The sequence below is a fragment of the Thermobia domestica genome, chromosome 2 (genome assembly GCF_964235325.1).
Source record: "Thermobia domestica chromosome 2, izTheDome1.hap1.1, whole genome shotgun sequence".
Taxonomy (NCBI): Eukaryota; Metazoa; Arthropoda; class Insecta; order Zygentoma; family Lepismatidae; genus Thermobia; species Thermobia domestica.
Window position 1 is genome coordinate 230,537,839 of NC_137455.1, and position 20,949 is coordinate 230,558,787.

Sequence of the window (20,949 nt, forward strand, 5' to 3'; positions counted from 1 at the left end):
CCATATTGTGCCATTTTTGTTCTTCAAGTTCTTCTTTTTTTTCTTAGCATCAAGTAGTTTTAGTAATCGCTGCTGCACCACCTGCTAATGAACCAACTGCTCCTAAAGCTGCTAGAATGTCTGGAATTGTAAAGATAAAACCACCCATATGCTTTTTCTTAATCTTTTTTTCATTTGTGCAGTAGTTAGAGTTAAATCCATTTCTTTACCTTCTTTAATTTTCTTGGATTTATCGTTGTTTCTTTGTTAATATATGATCGATATTTGAATCCTTTAGTTCACTGTAAGGAACACTAAACATACAACCTTTAATAGAACACATCTTCCTATTTATTTAAGAGAAAATCTTGGTTTGTAAAAGTACAGTTGTTGTAGCTCCACCAAAATCAATTAAGGAATCATTCTCATCTGTTATCGTTATCTCAAAATTATCAACCTTGTCTTTAGATATAGGGAAAAATAATGGATAAGTAGGCTCGTAAATAATACTATGTTTAAACTCAGCATCTGTTTTAAAAGATGCTATAATTCCTGTTTCTCTATGTGTGTACTCCGTATCTATCAAACATACCATCTACTATATTACAGTGAACATTAATTGTATCGAACGGATGAAACTTTGTTAACTTACTTCCAATATGTTTTGTTCTTTCCTAAAAATTCATAAAACCTAAATCCAAGAACAGTAGTTAAATTTCCCATCATGATATCAATATCACCTGTTTCTATTTTTACTCTATTTGTTATATGATCCTCTTAACGTTGTTTATGGAGCGAGATTTTAAATAATCATTAAGACTTTAAGCTGTATTGTCCATTTGGTATATGAACAATTTCATCTGCATACTTAAACAACGTATTATGTGTATCGTTTGGAGTTAGATATGTACTGTAAAACCCAACTAGTCCTATACTTAAATAGTTGTTACTGTTATCAAATTCCTAATGGAGTTTCTTCTTTAAAACAGAAGTATCACTCGTTAACTTAAATACCTTAGCCATTTATTATTTAATAAATGAACGAGTGTGATTTACCTAAAGATATTCCACGAGAGAGAGTAATCAAGTTAATAGAAGATATCATCCAAAAGTTAGAATACAGCTTAAAGAAAAAGAGAAAACTACGAATTGTTAGATATGCATACTACACTTTGATTACGTTATCGGTTATACTTTCTACAACTGAGTTTATTAATATTTTTATACCCGTTACAATTTATTCAATATTAACAACATCTGTTGCAACTGGAAGTGCTATAATAACAGGTTTGTCTTCTAAGTTAAACATAAGCAAAAGAAAAGATGAATATAAAACCATTGTCACTTGTATTAACTCATTTAAAGAACAGTTAGAGATGATGATAACATTAAATGGTGAAATGGATGAACAATATATAAAAAATGTGTTGCATAAGATCATAGAAAATCTTACAGATATAAGATCATAAAAGGTGCTGGCATCCAGGGCTTAACTTATAAGGACCCGACGATTTATCGAATCAATCAAAATTTTCTCTATAATAAATGAGTAAGAAAACTATTAATTGGGATGTAAAAGAGATGATAAAAGAAAAAAAGCTAAGAAAAGAAATGGAGAACTTATACCTGATGATATTCGATGTCTTATTGTACGTCCATCTGGTGGTGGTAAGACTTTTCTGTTATTTAACTTCTTATTACAGCCAGGTTGGTTAAACAATAATTACTTTTACGTATATTCTAAAAGCATGAATCAGCCAAAGTATGAACAATTAAAAGAACGATTTGAAAAAGAAGAACTAAAGTTCAAGAAGCAAATAGCAGCGTTCTTAAGCAGTAATGATTGTATTGTACGTATTGATGAATGTGAAAAATACTCTGTCGTTGTGTTTGATGATTACATTTTAGAGAACCAAGATACTGTTAGAAATTACTTTACGAGAGGTAGACATAGACATTTAGACTGTTTCTATCTTGCACAGACATATTAAAAAGTACCTAAACAGCTTATAAGAGATAACGTTAACTTCCTATGCGTATTTAGACAAGATGATACTAATCTTAAACATATGTATAACGAGTTTGTTGGAGGAGATATATCTTATGATAAATTTAAAGAGATGTTCAAAATGTTGGCAAGATTATGGTTTTATAGTAATTGATACGACGAGGAAGATAAACAATGGCAAGTATAGGAACAAGATAAAACACTTCTTAAACGTTTGACGTTTTAACGGTTTACGTTTTTTGACGTTTGTTGCCGTTCTTTGACGTTTTTTAACGTTTGTTCGTTTTCTATATAATAAATGGATGAGAAAGAAATTAATAAGATTAAGTTAAAGGAGTTCTTGATAAAGGGCTTCAAATCTTGGAAGAAAGAAAGCAGATATATACGATAAATTTAAGACACAAGAACAACCTGTAATTGATGCTATCCAAAATTTAGGAAGTGAGATCAAAGAAGTAGCAGAACAAAATAAAAATTTAATAACTGAACTTGTTCCAGCTGTACATAAGACGGCTTCAATAGATCCTAGTCTACTAGAAACACCTAAAAAGATAACTTATGATAGTCCTCCAAGTAGTAGTGATACACCTATAACAGGAGAAATAAAACAAAAAACAAATTAAAGACAAAGTCGAAGGAGTAGAGCCTTTAACAACAGCACAATCATTTGGTAAGATTGCAACAAAATATTATAGTAGAAGAAATGATAGTGTATTTGGAATGAGCTGTTTAAGAAGATGGAAGAATAATAAATAAGATAGGAAATTCTGAAGTTAAAGTGAGTGATGATGATTTGATAATTAATGGTAAAACTTATAAAAGAACGGAAGGTCTATGGAAATTGTTAAGGATGAATACTAATAAAACCATTGAAGATAATGATGATGATGATTTTGAACAGTACAAGGAAATAATAATAGAATCAGATGCTGCCTTCCAAAAATATAATCGAGATAAAAAAAAGTAGCATCTAATAGAGGTTCTAAGTACAATAATATTACCAAGGTTATTTGGGATGATTATATTAAGCCATATTTACCTCCAACACCAACAAGAAAGAAAACACCAAAGTCTGGGGAAGGAATAAAAATATACAACGAATTACCTAAAGAATATATATATGGATGGACGATGTGAGAAAGTTAATTGATCGGTTAATAGTTATAGATGGGGCTGGTAATAATAACTTTTATAATAAGAAAGTAGGTATAGTGAGTATGATTAATAATAAGCTTTCACAATTTATTCCTAATGATCCGAAAGGTATATGTTATTTGATTAAGATCTTAAATACATTACCACCACGATTCTGGAATGATGAGAAGCTTGGAAAAGGGTTAGTAAATTACTTAATAAACTCCCCTTTGAATTACATATTCCAGGATTTTCGCACTGTGGTCCGGGTACTAAGCTACAAGAAAGGTTAGAAAGAGGTAATAAAGTTATTAACCCATTAGATGAGGCTTGTAAAAAACACGATATATACTACAGAGATAATAAAGATACAGAGTCAAGACATTGCAGATAAGGAACTAGATACTAAAGCATGGAATAGAGCATTTAGTAGTGATGCATCAATTGGTGAACGATTAGCTGCTTTTGGAGTTGGTACTGCTATAAATGCTAAGGTTAAGTTAGGATGGGGATTATAAGTTTTTAAATGTTATTATGTATAATTCTTTTATGGGTACATTCCATAAAATCATTTTCAAGATTTTCTTTATAGTAAATGGATAGTATTGAGAGTTACGAGTTACAGTTTTAAACATAACAAGAACATTTAATAATTTGAATGAAGCTAACAAAGATATTGAGTTTGATTTCGATGTGGGGGATGGGTTCATAGATCCACACACAGCAGATTGTCATATGACTTTTGAAGTTGTTGGTGCATCAGCTGGAGGAACATTTGGTGCAAATGATACTATAAAACTTGTAAATAACTTCTTACCATTCTTCTCCTCAAATTGAGGTTACAAAGCATGGAGTTGTTATAGATAAGATTGAACTACCTGGAATAACATCTACAGCTATTGGAACATTAAAGATTTCCAAACCAGAAGTTGAATATCTAAAACAAGCAGGATTTGAAACAGATGACAAACTTGGTCTACGAAAGGACTTTAGCGTTTTGTACCCATTAAGATTAATTCCTGGCTTTTTAAGTGATTATAAAGAGGTTATGTGCAAAGGTGGATTGAGAATAACATTTACAAAAGCTAACAATAACGATGTCTTGTACAAATGGGCTGGAACAGGAGCAGGTGCAACAGCTCCTCATGATAGAAAAATAACAATAAAGAATATGGAAATAAGAATGCCTATTATTGAATACGAATCTAATTACGAAAACAAGTTAAAGTTGAATATTCTTAAAGAACCTAAAATCATGTTTTCATTCCATACTTATTAGTGTGTTCAAAAGACTGTTCTAGGTTCTTTCTTGGAGTTCGATGTTACTACTCAATTTAATTCTAGACAATTTGATATGCCTGATTTCGTAGTTGTAATGTTCCAAACTGATAGAAGTGGTAAACAAACAGCAGATGCAAGTAAGTTCGATCATTGTAAGGTAAAGAATATATATCTTAAGAATGGAAGGAATGAGGTATTTCCAAAAGAATCAAGAAACTTAGATATTGCTAACAGGGATTATTTTAATATGTATGAAGATTATACTGCATTTAAGAGAATAACATGTAGTAATACTGAAATTTACTATATTCCTAAAGAGTTTATAGATAATAGACCAATGTATGTAATTAATTGTAGTAAGAGGAAGAATGTATCGGTAAATGAGAGAACAAACAAAGATTGAAGTAGACTTTGCAGAAGCTGTGGCAGATAATACTATATGCTATACGATTTTAATTGGACAAAAGAACTTTACATATGACCCTAAGAATGAGAAAGTAGTAGAAGAGTTTTAGATAGTTAAATGTATATTTTGTAATGTTTATAGAGGTTTTCCATAAACGTTATTTTAAAATTAACAAAAATGATTAAAAAGTTTTTTAAAGATAAAATTGAAGAGTGATCATTGATTTTCTATACAATAAACACGACGGCGAGTCATATTGAACTTTTAAATAAACTTGGAAGTCTTGAGCAGAAAGAAGTTATTGGATTAAGAGAATTAGATACAGAATATAAGATTGTGAAAATGGAAAAGATTAAAACTAAGTTTGGAAAGAGCATTTTAGTTGAATGCGAAGAGTTTAAGGTCTTTCTTCCAACTAGATTTACAAAACACTTAACAGATAAAATGACTGATGAGATCGTTAAAGACGGGTTAAAAATCAAATACACTGGTCTAAAAGATAATTATCCAACTGTTGAGTTCTGTATGTAAATTTCAAATGGGAAGCGGTTTTATGAATTTTTTCATAAAACTAACATTTTCCTTATAACAAATAAGCTATGGCTAATTATTTGAATAAGAAAAATGACATTAAAGCATTGAGATTCCTTCGCATAGATGAGTTAGAAAAAGATAAACCGTACGAAATAACATTATGGAAATTGATTCAAACACAACGGTATGGTCAAAGAGTTTTAGTACATTTAGATGAGAAATATAAGACGTTATTACCACAGAGATATAATGATGATACTGAGCAAGTGTTGAAAGACATGAAAAAATATAAGCTGTTTGTTAAGTATGAAGGTTTAAAAGATTTAGATAATGGTTATAAAATACATCAGTTTTACTTTAGAAATGAATCCAAAAATCACAAAAATGATTTAAATTTTTTTTCTGAAGTAAAAATGGAGTGGTTAGTATGGAGCCCCAAAAGAAATTTATTCTTACTAACAATTTCAATGTAATCATTAAGAATGTTCAAAAAAGCCCAGAAGTCGTCTTCGAAATTAATGGTTGTTTATTCAGCTTAAACTATGACCAATGGACTGAGTTTAAGAAATCATCGTTTCCCATAGAGAACGAAGTGAGCAGAAGATTCCATTATCAGTATCCAAACTTGTAATTTTAAGTATGTTTTAAATTATACTTAATTGATTTTAAGTTTTATGGTTATAAAGCCATAAAACTAAGACCTTTAGACATACAAAACGCAATGCCATTTGAATTTTAAAGATACATGTATAAATAAGAGAGTTTTTGTAATAATATCCTTTGAGTTATGCAACCTACAAGATATTCAAAAGATAGTAAATTTATTTCTCTATTGATTGCCGTTTGAATTTTGAAAATCGGTTAATAAACAACGGAGATATAACGATTTTAAAAATAGCACCCCTTCAATACGCCACTGATGACAGGGTTGGCTATCGTGTTAAAAAATTATCATCTTTACCTTATTTGATGGTAATTCATTGGTAATAGTTTCAAAGCTTAATTCCTAATTTTATCAATTCTGGAAAAACATGTTAAAAAGAATTAGTTTCCCACCCTGTTTTTAGAATTTTGTCTCACAACTTAGTATTTAATTCTAATATTCTGGTATCACTGAGTGCTGATGAGAATGAAAGAGAGAGAGAGAGTCACTAGCGCATGTATGTGGCACGTTTTGGAACTAGATGCTAACTCCAACGATGAAGATTATAACTGCGAACAGGTATTCGCTTGAAAGCTGACCGTTACGAGAGAAAAGTTGAGCGACGAATACATCGCCGTTACTTCGCCGTTATCATTCTCTCTGTTTCTATTGCACAAACCTCTTTGTCGTTCAGAGCTGGTACTGGAATCGTTCAAATGAACCAGTGACAGATCACCTGTTCCAGAGCAGATGCTGCATTTGTTATATTCTTTCTCATTGAATTTTTAAAACTAATTATTAACGGATTTTCATGATTCAAGTGTCAAATGAAAGCTTATAAACTAGAGATTAAGATGCAATAAATATATTTTAGATTGTAAGTTTTTATGATTTTAAAGGTCATAAAAGCCTGTGTGCAGAGACAATACTCAATGTCACTTTTGCGCTATCCTTCTGTGTTAAAGTGTAATGGTCAGTGGCGGCTTCATAATTTTTGGCAGTTAGGGGTAGAGGGGAAAAGTGTCCTAGAACATACATACATACCCTACTGACAATATTCTCGTTAATTGTTCTAATACTATTTCTCCTTCCAAGTGCGTAGTTCTAGATAGCAATATAATGTTCATGATTAACCCCTCAGTGCCGACTATTTACGTAGTAGTGACATTCCCTTGTTCATATGCTTTGGACAGAACAGCGTCGTAGTGATTTCTGCACTACAATGTTAGAAATGGAATAACTTGTAACTTACTTACAAGGAAGGGTCACGCAGTGGCTCCGCTGAGATCCGAACGAGACAACTGTGTTTGCATTTGATATGTTATAACTAGATGGATCCCAAAGTTATACGTGCCACCGAGAGGAATATCGTGAGTTACAACATATTTTGTAATGTAAGAACTACAAAGCTGGCAGAATATTTTGACCGAATCATTTGATCGGAAACGGTTGGGTAAATGGAAAACTCGGATAATATGTATCCCGTCATTTTCAAGAACACACTTTTTCGGATAAAAAAGTTTGCCCAGGATCCTCGCAGGGTCCCACATGGGGTCCAACTCAAAATTTTCAAATGACAAGAGGGATTAAGTAGCACATCGTTTGAAAGCTGTTGCAAAATGAAAGAAGATGCAGCAAGTCTCGACTCTCTACGACAACCCTGTGCAAAATGGCGGAGGGTCAAAATGTAAACAAGAACTTAATTGAAAAGTCAATGGTCACCCCTATAAATCGGAAACGATGAGAAATGTGAAAATAGGAAAGGAAGTGTGGCATTATTTTCAAAGTGCAACAATTTAAGGTAAAACTTCTTGTCCCAGGGTCCCCACATGGTCCCAGGTGGGGTCCAACTAAAAAGTTTCAAATGGCAAGAGGGGTTAAGTAGCTCATCGTTTGCAAGATCTTGTTAAATGAAAGTAGATGGATCAAGTCTCTACTCTCTACGACAACTCTGTCCAAAATTTCGGCGGGTCAAAAAGTAATCAAAAGCTTATTTGATAAACTATGGCCACCTCGAATCCAAGATGGCCGGTTAAAACTTATGTCGTTCATAACAGTACAAATTTAAATCTCTATTTTTCTCTATTATATATTTAGAAACAATAGGAAGATTAAAGAACAATTGAATTTCGATTCACCTCAACTATAATTTCATTCGGTAACAACACATATATGTTTCGTTTGGTTCCCTCGCCATCATTTACTTTAATATAACGAATATGCGATGAACACACAACTCTGACTTCCTCTAATTTTGTCATACGTAGTTCATGCATAAAGGACTTGCTGCACCAGTAGGTGGGTGGCTCTATTGTAATTCGTAACTGCGTATTCGTGGCGGTTACATTTGTATGTCATTCGTTGGTTTGATCGCAATACTCCAAGCAATACCAAATATACAAAAAAAAAAAAAAAATCATTTGCAAGATTGGCGAGTAGTACCAAACCATGTGTAAGTCATTTCAGTACTTCGAGTTGCGCCAAACTTTGTTGGTTTAATTACAGTATTCCAAGAAATAACATATTTATATACAAAACTCATTTTTAACGCTGGCAGCCATATTGGATTACCTCCAACACCAGTGGTTTGAGCTCGACATTCGTTCGATACATACTACGGCATTTTGAACTCAAGACGTTTCGTTTTTGAACATTTCGCATCTTTCCGTCATCCACTGATCAACATTCATGCCAAATTTGGTTTTCCTAGCTTCAGCAGTTTGGTATGCCTATCCTTTCGATATAGGTTTTAAGCTGTCTCTTGGATTCAATGTGGCCATAGATTTTCAATTAAGCTTTTGCTTATATTTTGACCCGCCGCAATTTTGGACAGGGTTGTCGTAGGAAGTCGAGACGTGCTCCATCTTCTTTCACTTAACAAGAGCTTTCAAACGATGTCCTACCTCTCTTGCCATTTGAAACTTTTTAGTTGGACTCCACCTGGGACCATGTGGGGACTCTGGAACAAGACATTTTCATGTTGTGCTTTGAAAATAATGCCACGCTTTCTTTCCTGTTTCCACATTTGTCTTACCGTTTCCGATTTATAGGGGTAGTCATGGACTTTCCAATTAAGTTTTTGTTTACACTTTGACCCGTCGCCCTTTTGCACACGGTTGTTGTAGAGAGTCGAGACTTGCTGCATTTTCTTTCATTTTACAACAGATTTCAAATGATGTGCTACTTAACCCCCCTTGCCATTTGAAAATTTTGAGTTGGACCCCATCTGGGAACCCGCGGGGGACCCTGGGGTATTTTTTTCTTACCACAAAAAGTTTCTCGTTGAAAATGGTGGGATAAGTGTTGGCAGAGTTTTTCACTTACTCAACCATTTCCGAACAAATGACGGTTCAAACTATTCTGCATGGTAATTTTTTGTAGTTCTTACATTACAAAATATGTTGTAACTCACTATATTCCGCCCGGTGGCACGTATAACTTTGGGATCCATCTAGTTATAACATATAAAATGCAAACACAATGGTCTCGTTCCGATCTCAGCGGAGCCACTGCGTGACCCTTCCTTGTTAGTATTCAGATCGAAGTTTTTAAGTATTAAAGAGAGTGCTCTGGGAATGTGAGTTAAGAACACAAAATTTAAATACCGTCCGTCCGTACAATGAGTTAAGTCAAATCATTCAGATACTTCTTTCGTATTCTAGAGAATTGAGGATATTTTTGGAGTAAGATCTGACCCTTTCTGTGTCGTGATAAAAATGCCCAAATGATTTTAGCGTTAGAACTAAAAGGCAATTATAGACTTAAAATTGGAATGTTTAGAATTAAGCACAGATACGTAATTCGTATTTTGTAATCACAAAATAACTTAAAAGTATAATTTCTGTTATCGCTCTTTTGTGTATTATTACTATTATCGTATTTTCTATTACAAAAATGTTTGTTTCAGTTACCTGAATAAATGGGTGTTAGTGGAATGTAGTTGTATTTTTCTTTAAAGGCGATTAAGCAGGAAAGCCCAGAAGATGGAGGAACACGGGTAGGAAACCAAGATTATTCAACAGATCCTGGTTATTATAGTCAATCTCCTTCACAGCTACAATACAATCAGCCGACTGCCGTTAATCCAAGTGGAGGAAGCACACAACAAACGACTCCTCAAACACCAAACACTCCGTCGAGCATACCAGATATTATTCTCACAGGTAATTTTATTGTATTGCTTGCTATCTTTGGTCATCAGAAAATAGGCTGACTCCAAGGTGCGTTTTGAAGTTTTATGCTGGTAGTACTAATTTTATTCCAAATGCTTTAATTCCATAGATGCCTCTTTCTCAACCTTCTTTATGGTGATGCAGCTTCTGCGAAATGTACATGTTTGCTATTTTATGTATACACACAGATAAATATAAAAGTAATGCAATCACCCATGTACCTCAACATGTAATCTTGTTGAGTGAGTAACTGAACATCCGTTCACTGCCGTCATATGTTCTGCGTTGGGTGATATTGAGTATTTCATGAGGCAATGTAGTACGGATCCATGTGCAGTAGACCAGACATTGAACAAACAAAATAGGAGACCTCTGAGATTTTCAAAGAAGTCAAATTGTGCATGTGCGCTTAATTGTGGTATGAATGTTCGAGACTGCTGTTTTCGGTACATCTAATGTACTGATATTGTCTCAGGGATAACTGATGCGGAACTCGAGGCAATAAATCATCAAAGAAGAATAGTAGAGGGAAAACAATCCTAGCTGATAGGAATCACCAAACATTAAGATATTACGATGTAGGGTAAGATAATGCAGTTATATGATGTCAGAACTCAATCAGCATCTCGGCCTACCTATTTCTGGAATCATAATTAGGTGCGTAACCTCAGCATCCGTGGTCGAATTACGATTTTTAAACCTTTGATATACTAGTATTGCGTATTGTAAAAAAGTGATGCCAAGAACATAAAGCGTGGACAGGTTGGAAGAGAGTGATGTGGTCCGATTAGTAACTTTTATTCTTGTTTCCAACAACAAGCTGATTTTTGTGTGGTGGACGCCCGAAGAAGTGTATGATTCACATTGCCTGTTTATTCCTGTTAAACATGGAGGTCTTCTGTGCCAGTGTGAGTCACAGTTTCATGATTTTCTGTCATGACGGGGACATACACTTACATGGCTGATGTCCCTGTTACATCCCAATCAAGGGAAGTTGGTGGCTTAGTAGTAGAGCGCTTCCGTCTGGCGCGTAGGACCCCTGGTTCGATTCCCGGCCAAGTAAATTTGTAGGAGGAACACCGTGTCCGTGAGTTTTCTAGGAGTATTCCCGTTTCCTCCAGCATTCTAATCCCACCAGTTCTTCCATCATTCACTTTCCTTAATCATCGTCTCCCTTATCCTAAAGGGCATAACCGTGGGACGTTAAACTGAAAGATACACTAATCAGTCGTAGTATTCTGTTGGTTCCATTATTAATATCAAAGGAAGAATTATTCTAATAAAGAGTGCGACCAACAGAGCATTAGACTTTAGCCCCAATTTCATCTCCCCATGAATTTTCTCGAACTTCAGTGCAAGCGATAGCATCGATGCATAGAACACGACTCTGAAGGAACCAGAGTGGTCAGATGCACCGTTCCTGCGCTATCGTCTTCCAAAGTGTGGGATGCCACGAAATGGCACCAGTAACGAGGTGCAGCTGCGATATCGCCTCTTAACGCATCAAGGGTATTTTTATAAAGTGTGAAGCTATCACGTTATAGTGGTCACAGATGTAACTCCGCATCGTATTAAACTCGTTGATCAAGCTCGTCGTTGCGAGTCTGGAGCACGTACAGTAGGATTTTGTTCACATATGGCCACCATTGTTTGGTATTTCTCTACGGCCACAACTTGTTGTGCCCGGTCATCGATAGTCCTTAACGTTTCTCTTCGCATTGAAAATGCTTCCGATGATAAGAATGTTTCTGATTGAGTTTCATAAACTAAAGTGCCACGTCGATCTCAACCTCGATGCTGGCGCCATCTTGTAACATTCCACGCTTTTGAAACGCGATATCTCAGGAACGGTGCACTCTGGTTCCTTCATAGTCACGTTCTACGTATCGGAAGCTATCGATTGCAATCACGTTCGGGCAAATTCATGGAGAGACGAAATTTGGGCTAAAACTGGACGCACTCTTTGTGGACAGTTTAGACGATCAGGTGCATCATATAGTATTAATGTTGTTCAACAACGACGTTGTTTCCCGAAAACGACATTTCGCCGATACACACAGCCAGATTTATTCTTGCGTGGTTGAAGCAACACCAGGATGAACTTCAACATTTTCCTTTGTAGCTCAAATCCCTTCTCCAGCTTCACTATTTATTACCATTCCTGCTTCTGTTCCAAATCATGATGGTTTGCTCATATGAGTTTCTTTCAAGTCTTCGTTCTTTCCATCTTTTTACCTTGCTCAAGACTACCCAATCTATGTAGTGAAAGGCTTTTCCTAAATCAACGAGCAATACAAACTTACTTCCTTTTCTCTTAAAAACGTATTTTTACATATTACTCAATGGAAATAATTGCATCTTTTGCTCCTTTATTCCTCCTGAACAAAAACTGTTTTCCTTCAAATTCTTACTTTTTTTTTTCATATAATCTTTCACATTCAAATTTTAGCTGTGTACAATATCAAACGAATAGTTTCCTCGTTCTCACATCTTCTATCCAGTTTTCAGCTAACAGAACTTAAGTCTCTCTAATAATTTTTATGGTGCCGCTTTTGTTATTTTATTACAAATTCCTAATCTGTTTTCTTCTTCTCTTTGTTTTCAATAAATTTAATTGCCTTTCTGTATTACATTTCGCTAAATTCCTTCAAACTTATCCCTCGCTATCGCAAAATGAGAATATGAAAGAAATCTTTGATGAAAACGAGAAAGACGTGAAAGTAAATGGCCAGGTTTTCAGCACAATAAGGTTTACTGATGACATAGCACTGGTAGCAGAGAACGAAAAGGGCCTGCAGGAAGCACTTTCAAACTTGAACAACCAACTGGAAAAAACAAGCAAAATGAAGATAAATAAGAAAAACAAAGTGATGAAGTGCATAAGAGCAGGTCAGAAAGGGTCAAACGTATGGCTAAATAGAGAGAAAATCGAAGACGTTAAGACGTTCCCCTATTTAGGAAGTCTAATATCCTCGGACGCAAGAAGTGAAAAAGACGTAAGTTTAAGAATAGCGCAGGCTAAACAAGCATTCAACAGGAAAAGAGGACTTCCCCTATTTAGGAAGTCTAATATCCTCAGATGGAAGAAGTGAAAAAGATGCAAGTTTAAGAATAGCGCAGGCTAAACAAGCATTCAACAGGAAAAGAGGACCTAACATCAAGAAATGTGTTGTTTGATCTGTAAAGCACCGCGCTCCATACCAGTATCTTAGTAAATCGTTTTCGAACGTCAGAGACGTGGATATTGAGAAAAGCTGAAAATGTCCAATCTGGAAGCATTTGAAACGTGGTGTTGGCGAAGAATAATGCATATATAATGGGCTGAAAGGAAAAGGAATGAAGACATACTAAAGGAAGCTAATGAAAGACGAAAGATCATAAGATGATAAGAAAAAGAAGAAACAGCACGCTCGGCCATTTTATTCGGACTTCCGATTGGATCACCGTGCTCATAGAGGGGAAAGGCAGAATAAAAACCAGGAAGAGGAAGACCAAGGATAGAATATTTAGATGCAGTTACGAAGAAAAGACCTTATCAAAGTATAAAACAGCTCTCCCAAGGGAGACAAAAAGTTTTAAAGTTTCCATGGTGCCCACTAACCTATGGTTGAGTTGAACGAGAAGAATGAAATGCATGTAAAAACGTCTCATATTGGAATATAATTTTGGCTTAAACTGGCTTTGATTACATTTAATTCAAAATCGAACTTCTGGAATGCACAATATGTGTGTAACTAAAAGAAACAAAAACAATAAGAACGGCCGGGATTCGAACCTAGGGACATTCCACGTAGAAATCCCTATGCTAACTATTAATCTAACACACAATGACGTAAATGCGTTGTATTTTAAAGTTACAGGATCGCATCCAAGTGACACATTTATGCGCATTCCCATTGCTTTTTTAAAAAAAAAATCTTGGCACTACTTTATCAGGCAATTCTATCAAAAAAAAAAAAAAAAAAACTCAATTAACACTTTAGTCACAAACTTTTACTCCCTTAAAAAGTATTCCTGAACAAGGGGAAGTTCATTATGCACGCCGTAACTACGTTACAAGAGGTCTACGTTCAATGTCAACGGCTCACTTACCGAGTGAACTTTTGAAATATTCCATTCTATTAGTTTCTCAACGTAGTTGAAGGAAAAGTATATGAAGGATTGCGCAGAGTTCCCTCTGGCTCAATGGATAATGTCATGGTTCGATAGCTAAGAGTTCGTGGTTCGAAACCCGTCTCGCAAGCTGAAGACTTTTTAAATTATTAATTCCCCAGATTTTCTCTCTGTTCACGATCATCTGATGCTCTAAAGAGTTCTCCACCTTAATTCGACAATATGGATATTGTTCGATCATTTTTTCTCCAATTCTAAACTTGCATATGAGAATCATCCCTCTCTGTCTCCATATTTGAATCTCTCTCTCTCTCTCTCGCTCTCTCTCTCAATATCGTCCACCTGTGAACGCACTTGGCTTGGGATCAAACCTTAACTCTTGAAACCAAATCTAAGTACTCTAGTAATGTGCTATCGTAACTCTATATGTTAGTTGCTAAAAGCAGCATCATTGTGAATTTTGTTCCGAGGGGAGATTTCCCGCCGACATAAGATTTTCACCTTTTATATCTGTGTTTTACTATACATTTGATCAAACAATATGATATCAAACTCAAAAGAGGGGGGATTACACCCTCCTGTGCTGCCCAAATGACGCCCCTAGAACATGTGCTTGCAATTATTTGCTAAAAATTGAAGTTAATAATTGAATACCATTTATTTCTGTCAATAGTTTTTAGAGCTTTGCGCTCGCATTACAAACTTCGGAAAATACAAAACCTACTGCCATAATTGACAATTCCATAGATATCACAATATGTATCTCCCTAGCTTGATGTGATACAGTTTTTGAAGAACGGAAAAATGCAAATAACAGCTTTGAGGAAGCTATGGGAATATTTTGTATAGAAAGAATATGGGAATATGGGAATAGAAAGAATATATTACGTCACACAGACTGCTTTAGACAAGGAGAGGAGGAGGAGGGCGGGTTGGATTGAATATCAGGAGTAGTAGTCGATCGAGACACGTGCCTCTGAATGCATAAGCACACGGCGCAAGAGTTCGTTAGTTATTTGGATCACAAAAAGAAAATTGATATTTTCGAAAAATTAAATTAAATAAAATAAATAAATAAAAAAATATAGAAAAAGGATACAGTGCGATGACTTGGACACACATTTCCAAAGGAAGAATATCATTTTAGTTAGTGGATTATCTTTCAAAGGAAACAAAATACAACAAGATATCTTTAACCATTCCAGAAATTTAGCACTTTAATATTTTGCAAAGATACACACGTAAGAAATGGCGCACAAGGCGCTGTCTTTTGATCACTTATGTATCGCCATTGTCATATTTTCTTCGTCTTGTTCACCGTTAACATGGTTAAGTCTTTCTGTAACATATCAGGGAAAGTTTCAGAAACAGATATGGAAAATCGGAAATCAGAGAGCTTTTTCAAGTAATTTTGGTGGCCACTCAGCATCATAAAGCGAAGGTAACAAGTGATACTGAACTCAACTAGCACCTGGAATAGCCTGTTGTATCAATCACAATCCAGTGCGAATTGAATAATCTGAACATCAGTTATCGGGTTGTGCAGTCTCCAAACCGATGATTACCGCCAACAGCTGTTTAGAGCGAAGGAAATTGTGCCGAGTTCTCTTTTCTTTATTTTATTTGTAGTGTTAACATATAATAATATTTAAAATGTATTACATAATAATAGATCTAATGTAAATAATTTGTAGAATGCCCATGTATTTTTTCTTCTGAATGAATGAATAAAAAATATTTTTAAAAAATTGTTACGTTATATATAACGGATGCCCGTAGAATTTTATGATTCGAACTGTGTACTTCCTACTGTGAAACATAACGATGGCTCTGTAATGCTGAGGGCCGCAATTAGCTAGTATTTGTGGATTCTGTGATTAAGCGTACAGAACACATTACTACCAGTAATTTTATGAATATTTCAGGTGATCTTGTGGTCCATGGAGCATCTCATGGTTCATGTTATTTTTACGGCCAATGATGCAATTTTCAAGGATGACAGTGCATCAGTTCATACTGCTAGAGCTGTTAAGGCTTCATTTCATAAACTTATAAAATTTGTGATCCACCCAATCCAGAGACCATAACATTCCTGAACACTTGTGCTCAGTTCTGAAGCTCTGATCCCATGCTATCTGATGAAACTAAGTGTTTCACTCCGTGAAAAGTGATAGCAATATTCCTCTAGAAACCACTCTTTGAGTTTTATGCTTCCGTTCACTACAAATCAGACTTATTCTGAAGGCTAGCAGTGGTTTTACGCCGTAATAAGCGGGTTATGTAATTTTTCTTCAAATCTTTCCATTATTTTGTGAACAATTCGTATATAACAGTTTTGGCTATCGAGGTAACGAACACACAACCAGTTTAAATCGTATTTCAGATGAGTACTCGTATCTTTAGTTTAGCATGATGTTATCGATTCTATAGTACTGACACGTATTACTTATATATAACTTTTGAAACCTCTAGTACTTTCGTTATGTATGTAGTATTTAATTTTTCATTTCAGATTTTTCATCAAGTACGGGAGATGAAATGTCTCGACAGGAATTTGTTAAACAATTAGGGACTGCGATAGCTATATCAGGTACATTTGATACAGAATTTTTCACGTCAGATGAAACTTTAAGGGAAGAACTTGGACCTATTGACTTTGATGGTTTACAAATGCTGTCTGACCCTGAAATGAACGTAGTGACTGACCCTGCCACCGAAGACAACTTTCGTCTAGATAGATTGTAGTGTTGCAGTGTTACATCTTAACTCAGAACATGTTTGATTTTTTATTATTATTATTATTATTACATTATTTCTTGTTGGTGAAAGCTGTTCCCTGTGACCCATGACATTTGTTAATATGTTCCATGTGCAGTGGTAATAGCTGTCAGGATGAACCTGAAGAGGAAAGTTAGCAGACATCTGCTTGAGTTTGATGAAGAATGTTTACACTGTGACATGTATTCCAATAATTAGAAGATTGCCATATAGATTGAACACAACATGGATACAAGAAGATAAAAAGACGATAGTTTTTACGTAAGAATTCCATAAAATTTCAATATTGAAATCAAGCTATCGATTCCAGTGGTCAGCAGGTAAATTTGTATTATTTGAACAAGAGTAATAGATGGAACCGTAACTTTTCTAAACTGTGTTACGTAAGTTGTTAGAAAGGTAATGAGATCACTTATTAAGAAGTTTAACATTAATCAAAAATAAGTGAATAGGTTTTAAAGATAATGAATGAAAGCAGAATATGGTCAGTCATGCATTATGACTTCTGCTTTGTAAGACCTTTTAGTTTTCTTCCCAGAATAAACAATCTTACTTCGATTAAAGTACAACACAATTATATAAGCTTTTATTACCGTAACTGATTTTCAGCGAAAAAATTTCTGGTATAATATCAATGTATGGTAAGTGTTAGAATTGTGAAGGCAATTTTTGACTGGTATCCTGTGAAAACCAAAGGAAATTACTGCTCTTTCTTAAAATGACTTTTCTCCTCATTTTTGTTTATGAGAAATTGATTAATAATATTATCTTTATTATTATTATTATTATTATTGTGCTCAATATTTTTATATCAAACAAATAAGGAGTTAAACCGTGGCAAAGTACTTTAGATTTAGTAGAAGATAAAAAAAGCAGTAGTTTATGAATGACGTAATTATTTCCTTTAAAGTTGTTACACGTATATCAATTTTTATTTCGATGATTAAATCATTGACATCATTACGTTGTGGTCATGAATATAACAGCATCTTATTAAAAAAAAGAGTCCTATGTTTATACTTTTCACTTCTCAGGTGATTGTCTGGAGTTAATTTCTAAGACTGACTTTTATTATCGAATCGTGTAATTGTCATAATTATCGAAGACCATATTATAAAAAGAAAGCTCTTGTTTTATCAGGTGTATGATACAAATAAAATTGCTGTAAATAAAAGTTTGCTTCCAGCAGAAGAATTGTACGGTATGCATCTATTAAATTATAGAAAAAATACATTTAGTAAAGGAGACCATGTTAGTTTTTACTCAATATCATTATGAAATTGGTTTATGTCATGTTATTTGTGCCAGTTATGGTTGGAATTAGTTATTGCGAAAGTTCTGACTGGAAGCTGCATACGCTGCAAATTTAATACATGTTGTTCCATTGGAACCTATGTCCAAAAATTACGTGCAATAGGAAATAATCATATAAAAAATGCGCACAAATTACGAGAAGATCTTTTCTTGTAGGGCTTAATATAGACGAATTCCTGCAGTTAGCTGTAGAAACATTTTTACATGAGGAGTTACGATAACTTTCCTTTTAACATTTTCTAAATTGGAGTTCATGTAAATTTTAGAATGTACAGTAATACATTACGTGTTTTGCAAAAAGTACTTAGTAACTTTGGCATATTTGTGATTGGAATTTCAATTCTAGATTTATTTCAGATCATTTGAATGTTCGTTGGTCTTCAACCGTAGTTTGTACAATAAATGTGAACTATACTTGTGGTAGTTATCTGCCACATTATTATTAAATAACGGTTTTTATATATAATTTCCCATTCCTTTTTCTTTTCATAAGTAAGAAGTGTTCTACGTGTGATCAGTGAAAACACACATCTATTTTTTTCTCGAATGTTTTTAATTTTTAAGTATATGAGGTGGGTGGTGTAAATAATCCTTCGACCAAAAATGCCTATTTCTATTAGCAAATTATTTTTCTCTACAATTGGCGTGGCTGATCATGGTTATGACAACATGGTATCTATTTATGTAGTAGTTTTCGTAACTCTGCCATGCTTTTCTACCAAAAATATTCAGTGATAAAAGATACCGCATTTGGACATATTTCTAGTACAATTCTTCATTATAATAATAGTTCTTACTCATTTTCTTCCTCAAAAGGTGAACAAGCATCCTCTAGAAGTGTACATAATGTATAGTGCTGTACAATTTTTATAGTTATAAGTTGTGATTTTAATTGTAAAAATGACCTTGTGTGTTAAATGGATTTTTTCGATCTTCTATCGCAGATTCCTTTATGAAAAATGGCTTGTTCCACCTTATGGTGTTTTAATGTGGTATGCCTGAAATTTGATTTCCACTGAACTTTCAATTAGTACAAACAATTATGTATTATTTTTCTCGCGAGGGGGAGGGGGGTACTATAATGTTGTTATGGGTAAGAAAGAACAATCATATGGTTATAATTGTTATATTACCTGTTTTTACTTAATGTTTCCAAAAAGTTGTTGTCTTGATTAATATTTCTACACTGTGCAAATTTCTTCAAAGTAAATAATAATCACTCAATTTCAGGTTTGTGCAGCATATCATTCAATCTGCTAAAGACGTAATGGTAATACTCAGACAAAAAACGAGATGTACTTTAAAAGTAAGAAAAATATAAGTTGCACTGCAATTTGAAAATTTTATAGCACTCAGTTCTCCATTTTATCAATATAATTTCCCTATAATAAATAAATACAGGAGATGTAATTGTATGAAAATATGTCAGTTTTGTTCAGTTTTATTGGTAAGCGTATCGAATTTTGTTCACGAAATATTGAAAGTGAAAAAATAGTGCATATGATTTGTCACTGTATTACTATTAATTATTTGCTCGAAAAATGAAAGAAAAAATTAGAAAGAAACACTTAAATTAATTTTCCATTTGTTCTGTTATCATTAAGAAACTTCTTCCGATTTTTATTGTGAAGTCGAATTCATTTGTGTACAGTATTGTTGTCAGTGCTGCTCATCATCATGGCGAACTATCTTGCCATTACTAATATTATTCATATGCCATTTTCATTAAATGACTTTCTGGTACATATGTATTGTTCTTTTTGTGATATTTTGAACATATTCCCACAATATGTGACTGACTTATAATTTGTGCGTTCACATCAACTTGTCAAAAGGAAAATGTTAGAGCAAATTTGACGAAAATTCACATGACGGTACTATAATATTTAAAGGTTTGTTCCAATACAGCAATTGTGCTCAAATGTATTTGATGGTCATTCATTATGAGGTTCAAAAGCCTGATTTCGTTTCTTGTAGGAGTTTTATATCAAAATGTACAATTGATGTAATTGAGTTTTCCACGTATAACGTATTGGAGCAAATAAATTAAATTTTACGCAAGCATAGAAGGTACCGATTTTGCACAGGTGCATGTCTTGTAAAACAAACCGTCTAGTAATGTATATATGTACACAGACGATTAACAACTGTAGTTTCTAACACGTAAAATGTATGGGGTAGTAACAGTGACAACATATGTAGCGCCTAATCATTTTTAGTGCTGTGTTAGGTGGTTGTAGCACGTTAGGCGGAAGAAAAACGTAAGTATGTGTTGAAGCTGGATTGGTGGTGTTAAAATAACGAAGTTTTGAAGAAGTCATATTCTTGATGCGTAGGTAGTTTGCACATGAGTATCTAAGGTGGCCAGTGTATTATGTGTGTCACCAGAAACAGTATCCAAAATGATAACTGCCTATAAGAATTAAGGGAAAATTACATCGACGAAAAGGGAGAGTGAACGGACACAAAGCCTAAGCGAGATGGATCGCACAGCATTGAAACTGACGATATGTGTGAAATTGGTCCCCACATTTTCAAATTTCGATTCAAAATCCAAACTAATCTTTCGTTTTTTTGTTACTGATTG

General features: G+C 34.1%; 1 protein-coding gene across 15 annotated transcripts in view; it reads left to right on the forward strand.

Moving 5' to 3' along the window:
- LOC145678400 (CREB-regulated transcription coactivator 1-like) overlaps positions 1-20,104 on the forward strand; it is a 783,526-nt gene extending 763,422 nt beyond the window's left edge. For 13 of the 15 annotated variants that reach the window (XM_081748495.1, XM_081748498.1, XM_081748486.1 and 10 more), the window contains 2 exons: positions 9,926-10,148; positions 16,783-20,104. In XM_081748495.1, the coding sequence (XP_081604621.1) occupies positions 9,926-10,148; positions 16,783-17,015 (456 nt within the window). In that variant the 3' untranslated portion in view covers positions 17,016-20,104. The remainder of the gene's footprint in view (positions 1-9,925; positions 10,149-16,782) is intronic. The other 2 variants (XM_081748487.1, XM_081748494.1) reach the window with 1 other exon arrangement.
- Positions 20,105-20,949: the final 845 nt, after the last annotated feature.